The sequence below is a fragment of the Calidris pugnax genome, unplaced genomic scaffold (assembly GCF_001431845.1).
Source record: "Calidris pugnax isolate Ruff unplaced genomic scaffold, ASM143184v1 scaffold484, whole genome shotgun sequence".
NCBI classification, from domain to species: domain Eukaryota; kingdom Metazoa; phylum Chordata; class Aves; order Charadriiformes; family Scolopacidae; genus Calidris; species Calidris pugnax.
The window spans coordinates 20,775-30,995 of NW_015091203.1; the positions used below are offsets into that span (position 1 = coordinate 20,775).

The 10,221-nt window shown below is 55.8% G+C and overlaps 1 protein-coding gene across 1 annotated transcript in view; it reads left to right on the forward strand.

The window, feature by feature from the left end:
• LOC106898487 (multiple epidermal growth factor-like domains protein 6) overlaps positions 1–8,637 on the forward strand; it is a gene marked incomplete at its 5' end in the record, with an annotated part of 27,223 nt that extends 18,586 nt beyond the window's left edge. The window contains 11 exons of the mRNA XM_014959761.1: positions 13–228; positions 934–1,062; positions 1,848–1,979; positions 3,044–3,172; positions 4,398–4,526; positions 4,649–4,777; positions 4,978–5,106; positions 6,181–6,309; positions 6,404–6,532; positions 7,573–7,704; positions 8,482–8,637. Coding sequence (XP_014815247.1) covers positions 13–228; positions 934–1,062; positions 1,848–1,979; positions 3,044–3,172; positions 4,398–4,526; positions 4,649–4,777; positions 4,978–5,106; positions 6,181–6,309; positions 6,404–6,532; positions 7,573–7,704; positions 8,482–8,537 — 1,439 coding nt within the window. The remainder of the gene's footprint in view (positions 1–12; positions 229–933; positions 1,063–1,847; positions 1,980–3,043; positions 3,173–4,397; positions 4,527–4,648; positions 4,778–4,977; positions 5,107–6,180; positions 6,310–6,403; positions 6,533–7,572; positions 7,705–8,481) is intronic.
• Positions 8,638–10,221: the final 1,584 nt, after the last annotated feature.

Below are 10,221 nucleotides of genomic sequence, written 5' to 3' on the forward strand. Positions count from 1 at the left end.
TGAATAGTGAAGTGTGTGCCTACAGGAACTGCAGTGAAAAAGAGCCATGTCACCTTCTTGGGCTAACTCATCCTCTCTCCTGTGTTTGCATCACCGAAGCTTGTCCGGAGGGGCTGTTTGGGGCACGCTGTGAAGAGCACTGTGACTGTGGGGACAATGTCTCCTGCCATCACGTCACTGGCGTTTGCGATTGTCCCCGTGGCTGGAGGGGCCGGCGCTGTGAGAAAGGTGAGCCAGCATCCTTCCATCCCTCCATCCCCCAGCATCCCTCCATCCCTCAGCATCCCTCCATCCTTCCATCCTTCTGCATCCCTTCATCCCTCCATCCATCACCATCCCTCCATCCCTCACCATCCCTCACCATACCTCCATCCCTCACCATCCCTCCATCCCTCACCATCCCTTCATCCCTTCATCCCTCCATCCCTTCATCCCTCCATCCCTTCATCCCTCCATCCCTTCATCCCTCCATCCCTTCATCCCTCCATCCCTCCAACCCTCACCATCCCTCACCATCCCTCCATCCCTCAGCATCCCTCACCATCCCTCCATCCCTCAGCATCCCTCACCATCCCTTCATCTCTCTATCCCTCCATCCCTCACCATCCCTCCATCCTTCTATCCCTCCATCCCTCACCATCCCTCCATCCCTCCAGCAGCACAGCCTCCAGCATCCCTTGCTCCTTCTAGAGCCTGGGACGGAGAGAAACTTAATTTTTAATAAGAGGTACAAATTGTGGCAAAACATTTTGGGGAGCTGACAGCCTGCCATGAAAAAGGTTTGGGGTTTCTGCAAGAAGTGCTGATTCAGCACCCCATGGCAGGCGGGCCAGGTGCTGGGGGCAGGAGCTGGCCCTGAGGCTCTGATACCTTTCAGGCATTAACACTAATTTGAAAGCCAGCCAGGGGACTCACTTGCCTGTTTTCCTGCAGCCTGCCTGCCGGGTTTCTTCGGGAAGAGCTGTGCCAGCCGCTGTGCCTGTCCCCGGGGAGTGCCTTGCCATCACGTCACGGGCCGGTGCGGCTGCCCGCCGGGCTTCACGGGCTCTGGATGTGAAAAACGTACGAGAAGAAGGGAGTGATCCTCTTACAGTTCTGCTGACAGGCTCTGGGAACATGACGGGTCAAGCAATCGCTACAGAAAGTTAAACAAAAAAGAATAACAACAACAACAAAAAAAAGCCCCACCGGCGAGCTGTGCCAAGGAGCAGCTCACGTTTTGGCAGCTGGGTGCATGCCCACAGAATGTTAGCGAAGCGCAGGGAGCCAAGTGGGAAATCAGAGCTCTGTATTTATCCAGAGGATTAGCAATAAATCAGTATTAAAATGAGCTCCTGTGGGTAGGAGCAAGTCTGGAGGAGGCAGAGGCATGTGAGTGCATTCCTCCCCCGGGGGACAGGGGTGTATTTGCCGTGTCTGGGGGGATGGAGCTGGCGGGGATGTGAGGGTAGGTAGGGCAAAAGGTGTCTGATGCCATTAAGTACAGTTTTATTTTCAATCCAGGACTTTAATGGGGTCGAGGAACTGTTTGCATGGGGGTCCCTTTGCTTTTTGGGTGGCAGAGAACTTTCACTGTCATAAAAGACTTCCTAAATCCTGGCTTAAAATAGAAAGGGGAAAAAAAAGGGCTTGCACAGAGGGGTGGGATTGCTCCCTTGGGGTCGAGGAACTGTTTGCATGGGGGTCCCTTTGCTTTTTGGGTGGCAGAGAACTTTCACTGTCATAAAAGACTTCCTAAATCCTGGCTTAAAATAGAAAGGGGAAAAAAAAAAGGGGGCTTGCACAGAGGGGTGGGATTGCTCCCTCTAAGCCAATCTGAGCCCCCTCTGTGTCCTCTCTCCCGACAGCCTGCCTGCCCGGGACCTTTGGGGAGGGCTGTGAGCAGATCTGCCAGTGTGCTGGAGCCACCCAGGAGTGCCACCCGGTCACGGGGGCCTGCATCTGTGCCCCCGGCTTCCACGGACCCACCTGCCAGCTGGGTGAGTCCACGCGTGGGTCCTCTTCTGCTGGGTGGACCTTTGCAGGGACCAAGGCTGTGCTTCATCCCCAACGCACAGAACCATGTCCCCCTGATGTGGGGATGGTGCTGAGTTGGCCACCAGAGAAACCTCAGCTTGCTGGGGTGGCTTCAAAGACAGGTTGTCCTTCCTGGTGTCTTGCCATGGTCACCTTTGTCCTCACTGGCTTGGCCAAGGTCTTTTTGTTGTTCTGCTCATGACCATTGCCCAGCTCTCGCAGCGCAGTCTGTCCAGGCAAGTGCTTTCTTGCTCCCTGGTCCAAGCCCAGCTCTGACCTCTGTGGTGTCCCTCAGTGACTCATTCCCAAGTAGGAGTAGTTCATGTAAACAAAACATCATTCTCATCTGCCCTCAGGCCATTTTTTGGTCTTTTTTCTTTTTTTTTGCATATTTCCCAGCTATATCTTCAGCAGAGAGGTTCTGAACGCTCCGAAGCTCCTTGGCGTTGTGGCTTGTTTGCCAGGGGGTTATTTATAAGTGTTTTCTGGGCTTTTCTTTGACTCCTGCTGAACAGGCGACCCCTCGCAGCAGCTCTCACATTCCTGCACTTCAATGTGCCCCACCAGGGCAGAGGCACCCGAGCATGGAGCTCACAGGAGCTTGTGATGTCTATGGTGTAGGGGTCACATCCCACACAATCTGCTCATGCAAGGGATGCACAAGCATAATTTGCACACCCTTGGTGTGTTTCTTCACCAGGACAGAGGCACCTGAGCATGGAGCTCACAGGAGCTTGTGGTGTCTGTGCTGTAGAGGTCACATCCCACACAATACACTTGTGCAAGGGATGCACGAGCATAATTTGCACAACCTTGGTGTGTTTCTGTAGCTGTTTGACTTGGGTTTGTGCCACCAAGCAGACTATTGCCCAGCGACCGTGCCAGCCTGGCACAAACCCACCCCATGAAATGGCTGTTTGAACCCACCTGGTGGGTTTTTCCAGGGAGTTTGCTGGAAAACTCCCTTGTTCTCATCTTTTTAGGCACTGAGGCCATTGTTTCCCTGTTTTTTTTCCTCCCCCCACAGAGTGCTCCCCTGGGTGGTACGGCCACAACTGTGAGAGACCCTGCAAGTGCAAGAACGGGGGCCAGTGTGACATTGCCACGGGGATGTGCCACTGCCCCCCCGGCTACATCGGTGCCGACTGCGGCGTGGGTGAGTGCCCGGGTCCCCCGGGGAGGGGACAGCAGCTCCAGGGGGTTCCCCAGGGACAGGGGAATGGCAGGAGGTGCAAATCCTGCACGCAGCCCCCTGCGGACCCCGCGGGAGATGAGGTGTGTTACCGTGACCTGCATCAAAAGGAGATGAGAGCAGCAGAAAAGGAGCTCCTTGTCTCACTCTACAGCCTGAGCTCTCAGCAATGCCCTCCCTGTACCTACATCCAGCCTTACTGTGGGGAGGGAGCTGCAGCTGATCTCTTTGCTGTCTGTCTTAACCCGGGAAACATTTAATTGCTATATCATTAGCCTGGATAAGCGATACTTATGTTTATAAGTATCTAAAGGGTGAGTTGAAGGACATTGGAGCCGGACTCTTTTCAGTGGTTTCCAGCGATAGGACAAGGGGCAACAGGCTCAAGCTGGAACATAGAAAGTTCCATTCAAATATAAGAAAAAACTTCTTTGGGGTAAGGGTGACGGAGCCCTGGAACAGGCTGCCCAGGGAGGGTGTGGAGAGTCTTAACCCAGGAAACTTTTAATTGCTCTATCGTTAGCCTGGACAAGCGAAGACTGAGGGGAGATCTTATTTATGTTTATAAGTATCTAAAGGGTGAGTTGAAGGACGTTGGAGCCAGACCCTTTTCGGTGGTTTCCAGCGATGGCAACGCTGCTTTGGCCGGGGAGTTGACTGGATGATGTCTAGAGGTGCCTTCCAATTCTGACAATTCCATGATTCCATGATTTGTTTCATGCCAAAACAATTTCTCCACTAGGAAAAGCCTGACACGCCAGCCTTGGCATTGTCCCATCACAGCGCTGCTTCCTCTCTGCTAAAAAAGCCCCGCTCCTAAATCCTAAAAGCCCTTTCCCTGCCCTGCTGGCCACCCCATGTGCTGGTGGTGGGGCTGCAGGCTCCTCCTGCCACCCCGTTGCTCTATGATTTGTTTCATGCCAAAACAATTTCTCCACTAGGAAAAGCCTGACACGCCAGCCTTGGCATTGTCCCATCACAGCGCTGCTTCCTCTCTGCTAAAAAAGCCCCGCTCCTAAATCCTAAAAGCCCTTTCCCTGCCCTGCTGGCCACCCCATGTGCTGGTGGTGGGGCTGCAGGCTCCTCCTGCCACCCCGTTGCTCTGCTCCATCTGCCAAAGTCCTTCCCTGCCAGCCCTCAGATGCCACCAGCTGTGCTTTGGTGTGACCGGACTCTTCCTCACCCCCAGGATGTCCCACTGGTCGCTACGGCAGGGACTGTGCAGGGCTGTGCTCCTGTGGGGACAATGCTACCTGTCACCCCGTCACCGGAGACTGCGTTTGCCCACCGGGAAGAACTGGTCCCTCCTGTGAGCGAGGTAAATGAGGTCCTGGGCAGGAAATGATTTCCTCACCTGGAGACCTCTGCAGGTGCTTGGGGGCTTCTGCCCGAGCCACATGGTGGCCCACGTGCCCACGGCCACTGCCTCTCTCCCCACAGGCTGTGAGGAGCACCACTATGGTTTGGGGTGCCAGCAGACCTGCTCCTGCCTCAACGGGGGGCTGTGTGATGCAGCTGATGGCTCCTGCTCGTGTGCGCTCGGGTGGACGGGGAAATCCTGCGAATTAGGTAAAAAAAAAACCCAACTTGAATACATTGTCCTGCCCTGGCCCAGTAACTGTGGAGCTCACTCAGTTTCATACTGGGTCCAGCTTCTGTTGTCCCCAACGGTGCCTATTCTGCCTTATTTGCCCTCTAAAAGGGCAGGAGAGGGGTCGGGACCGGCTGTCTGGATGCTGAGCATCTCTGCCACCACTTTGTTCCTACAGAATGCCCGCCGGGAAGGTACGGTGCCAACTGCCAGCTCCACTGCTCCTGCCAGCACAATGCCACCTGCGACCCGGGGACAGGAGCCTGCCGCTGCCCCGCCGGCCACTACGGGCCCCTCTGCGAGCACAGTGAGTGGTGGCAGCTGAGATGCTTTCAGCTTTGCGAGGGGAGGGCTTGTTTTTTAAACCTTATCCATAGGGCAGGACTACAGGATGGAGTTGTGACCCGCTGCAGTCACACACATGGTGGTGAGCTCTTCCTTTCTGGTGTTGCTGGTGGTGGTACCCAGTGCTTGACGTGTTCTCAGGCTTCTGTTGGCCATGGACACCAGCTGTTCACATGCCTCCTTCCCTTTGCCTGCATAAGTGCATCCTTCATCCCTTCCTATTTGTCCCATCTCCGCCGTGTCCCATCTCCGCCGTGTCCCATCTCCGCCGTGTCCCATCTCCACCTATGTCCCATCTCCCCCATGTCCCATCTCCCCTGTGTCCTATCTCCACCCATGTTCCATCTCCCCCATGTCCCTTCTCCTGTGTCCCATCTCCACCCATGTCCCATCTCCACCCATGTCCCATCTCTCCCATGTCCCGTCTCCCCTGTGTCCCATCTCTTGTCCAGAGCTGTAGGCTGTGTGTCCTACACACATGTCCTTAACGTGTCCTCCACACATGTCCTTACATGTGTCCCCCACCGGAGCTGTAGGCTGCGTGTCCTATACGCATGTCCTTACACGTGTCCTCCACACATGTCCTTACACGTGTCTTCCACCCGTCCCATCTCTCCAGTGTCCCCCACCCGTCCCATCTCTCCAGTGTCCCATCTTCCCCATGTCCTGTCTCCCATGTCCCATCTCCCCTGTGTCCCATCTCTTGTCCAAAGCTGTAGGCTGTGTGTCCTACACGCATGTCCTTACACATGTCCTCCACCCATGTCCCATCATCTCCCCTGTGTCCCAGCTCTTGTCCAAAGCTGTAGGCTGCATGTCCTACTGTGTCCTGCTCCCCCATCCCGTTTGGGATGTGTTTATTCCTGGGAAAAGGAGAGCTACAACCCTTCTCCACAGGCAGCCGTGGAGCTCCCTCTCCCTGCAGCACCAAGCTCTCCTCAGGCTCGCTGCTTCTCTCTGCTGGAGCCTTTGCTGTGGAGCCTGAGTCCAACCCATGTGTGCTTTACCGAGCTCTCCCTCCTCGTCTCCATCCCAGGTTGTCCCCCGGGATTCCACGGAGCTGGCTGCCGGCAGCGCTGTGACTGTGAGCATGGAGCAGGCTGTGACCCAGCCACGGGCCGCTGTCGGTGTCCCCCCGGGATGGGCGGCGAGCGCTGCCAGACAGGTACCATGTCCTCCTCCTCCTCCTCCCGCTCCCCCCAGACCCCCAGGTGTGGCCGTGGAGCCCCCCGTGCCCTGTCTCTCACCTCTCACAACAGGCTGCCCGGAGGGGACGTACGGCGAGGGGTGCCAGCAGCTCTGCCATTGCGCCGGCAGCGCGTCCTGCCACCCGGCCACGGGACACTGCCTCTGTCCCCCGGGGAAAACCGGCCCCGAGTGCGGGTCAGGTGAGTTGGGAAAGGGGGGGGAAAGGGGACCCTGCAAGAGGGACATTGACAGGGGGCTGGGAGTCCTAAAATGGGTGTAAAAACCCCTCTGGTTGGAGCGAAACTCTCATGGAAGGGGGGGGGCTTTCTTTTTGGTGGGTCCCCTCAAAGAAGGAATCTGAACAGAGGCAGCCACCTCGCCAGCACTCTGAGATGATATCTGGTATATCCATGTCTATATAGATGATAGATATATAGATGATATAGATAAATAGATACAGATATCGATATAGATGATATAGATATAGACATATAGATATAGATATATAGAAATAGATATCGATATCGATATAGATATAGATATAGATAGATATAGATAATCTGTAGCAGCTTTATAGCAGCCTACTAATATCTACAGGGAGCCTACAGGAAAACCAGAGAGGGACTCTGTCAGGAAGCATAGTGACAGGACAAGGGGTAACAGTTTTAAATTGGAAGAGGGGAAATTTAGATTGGATACCAGAAAGAAATTCTTTACAGTAAGGGTGGTGAGGCACTGGAACAGGTTGTCCAGAGTTGTGGCTGCCCCATCTCTGGAGGGGTTCAAGGGCAGGTTGGAGGGGGCTTGGAGCAACCTGGGCTGGTGGGAGGTGTCCCTGCCCAGGGCAGGGGGGTGGAACTCGATGATCCTTAAGGTCCCTTCCAACTCTAACCATTCTATGATTCTATATAGATAGATATAGATATAGATGATGTAGATGATATAGATACAGATATAGATCACACTGTCTGACCTGTAGTCATACCTGAGTTCAAATGTGCCCCCAGCCTCCAGTGCCTTCCTCTTTAGCTCACCAGAGTCAAAAGGCTGAGGCTTAAATGCAGAAGGAACACCTGTGTCACCAGAGCTGGAGCGCAGGCTGGGGGAGATGAGGCAAAGAGCTCTCTGCCTTATTATCTCAGCCACCACTGCAGGCTCTGGGGGCTCTTTGAGCATTTCTGCCTGCAGCAGAAGCAGGATGCCCTGCAGTGGTCCAAACCCCTCTTTACCCCCCCTCCAGACTGCCGGCCGACCCAGTACGGCCCCAACTGCAGCCTGACCTGCCAGTGTGCCCCCAGCACCTCCTACTGCAACGCCCGGAATGGCCAGTGCCTCTGCCTGAATGGCTACACGGGCCCCACGTGTCGGGAAGGTAAGATATAGGGGCAGCACCACAGTGGGGGCCACGGGAAAGCAGCTTCTGCAAGGGGGTGTCCTGTGGTGCCCTGTGGTACCCCTGCTCAGGCTGGCACCCATGCCATGGGGGGGTGGTTTTGGTAATATCAACAAAAAAATACTAGCACCTGCCTGTTCCCAAAGCCCTCCCTTGATAGGATTCGTTCCCCGGCGTCCCAGCCACGAGGGAGAACACTGGCTGAGAGGGCTGGCAAATAAAGCTGTTTAGTAGCCTAACCCCAAATGTGCCCGGGGTAACCCCAAATGAAGAAGAAGACAACCACAGATGTGCCCAGGGTAAAGCAAGGACCTAAAAAAAAAACCCCCCAAAAAACCCCCACTCTTTTTTGGGGGGGCACACTGGAACAAAATGATCCTGTGCACCAACCTCGGTGGAAAAACCTGATTTCTGCCCAAACCACGATGGAGCCCGTTGGCTCAGAGTGACCCCCCGCTGTGGGTGTCCCAGGGATGGGTGGCAGGATGCTGTGACTGGCTTTGCAGGTGGTACACCTCGTCTGCCCTCGGCCGAGCTCACCTCCTTGGTCCCAGGTCAGTAAGAAGAACCCCCTATTTTCACCCAAAAAGGTGGCACAGCAGACCCAGCTGCAAGAGCAGAGCAGGACCAGCGCTCCCAGCTCCCACCTTGCCCTGGCCAGGAGGGAGAGGGTGCAGGTGGCCACCTCGGGACAAAGCAGCAGTGCCAGAGGGTGGTCCTGTGACATCCCCTGACCTGTCCTACCTTCCCTTCCAGCCCTGCAGCCCCCGGCGCCCACCGCGTCCCCCCAACCCCAGGGGGTCAAGCACTAGGTCCTGCAGCTGCCGGGAGCGCTCCCTCGGTGTCCCCAAGCAGCCACCTGAAGAAGAAGAAGACAACCACCTACTTAACGAACTTGTTTACAAGCCACAGGAGAGGTTATGGTTGCCAGATGGACTAAATCAGTGCCAGCGGGTGGTCCTGTGGGCATCCCCTGACCTGTCCTACCTTCCCTTCCAGCCCTGCAGCCCCCGGCGCCCACCGCGTCCCCCCAACCCCAGGGGGTCAAGCACTAGGTCCTGCAGCTGCCGGGAGCGCTCCCTCGGTGTCCCCAAGCAGCCACCTGAAGAAGAAGAAGACAACCACCTACTTAACGAACTTGTTTACAAGCCACAGGAGAGGTTATGGTTGCCAGATGGACTAAACTCCTGTTTTTGGGGTGGTGTGAGCCAGGCTGAAGCACCGAGCGTGACCGGGATGGCACGGGCTGGCCCCGGGGCACGCCGCGAGGGCAAGCACGCCAGGACCACTGTGTGCCCTCGGATGGACACCAGGAGGGATGGCTTCTGGTCAGAGGGCTGTGATTTGCCCACCTTCATCTTCTGGGTGCTGGGCTTGGGGAGGGGCTGAGAGTACGGTGCAAAATCGGTATTTATGCAACAGTGCTTATGGGGAGCTGTACCAGAGAGCGTGCTCCCACAGAAGTACCACCTCACTTGAATTTTATCATTTTTTTATTTTAATTTGACTTTGCAATCTTCTTTTACTGTAAATTATAACGTGCTGTGGGGGATAAGGCGTTGGGCACCAGCGCTGGCCACGGCGACTGTGCGGAGCCCGACCCTCTCCATTGGGAAGTGCCCCCACTTTGCATTCCCAGCTCCACCAGATGGGCTTTGCAGGGGGTCAGGAGCCTGGTTTTCACCCCAGGACTATGTCAGCCCACTTTGCTCCACCAAAAACTAAGCTGAAATTAAGTGTGCTAATCAGAGATACTGTGTGGATGGACACAAAGCTCTTCCGTGGGTCAATAAAGCAAATCCCCATTTAGATGTCCCCCCCCCCAGCCCTGACCCTGCGTTATTTTCCCACCCCAGCTGAGCCCAGGAGCTGGGAAAGGGATGGGGATGGAGCTGCTGAGCTGACCACAGCAAAGCCCCCAGGAACACCATCTCCCCAGCAAGGGATGGGGGCTGCCAACAGATCCCCAACTGGGCACCCCCCCGGCTCTGTTTGAGGTTGTGTTTGGAGCAATCCCTTCGTAATTCCCTCTTTGGAGCACGTAGGGAGCCAGGAGCCCCCAACTGCCCGCGGAGGAGAGCATCTGGGGAAGCTTTGGTAGAGCCGCAGCCAAAGGTGGGTTCAGCAGCACCAGTGTCTTTCCCGAGGACGTTCACCCTTCCTTTGGGGTTTCCCCTCAACAACACCCTGTGAAAGCCCCCAAGGCTCTGAGCCCACCAGTGAGGAGAACCCCAACCGCTTCCCGTATTTGCACAAGGCTGCGGGGTGCCCGGAGCCCGGGAGCTGACGCTGTCGGGAGGAACCAGGCCCCGCCGAGGAGACGGGACGCTCCGGGCCCAGCACGTCTGCCTCTGCTGCTGCTGCAGCACAGCCCTGCCCCTGCCTGGCCCTGGAGTTATCCCCACGGGGGCCAACGGAAAATAATAAAAAAGAATTGTTTCTTTGCCCGATGGAATTTATTTTAAGCTGTATATACCTTGTAATTTTTTGCTAATT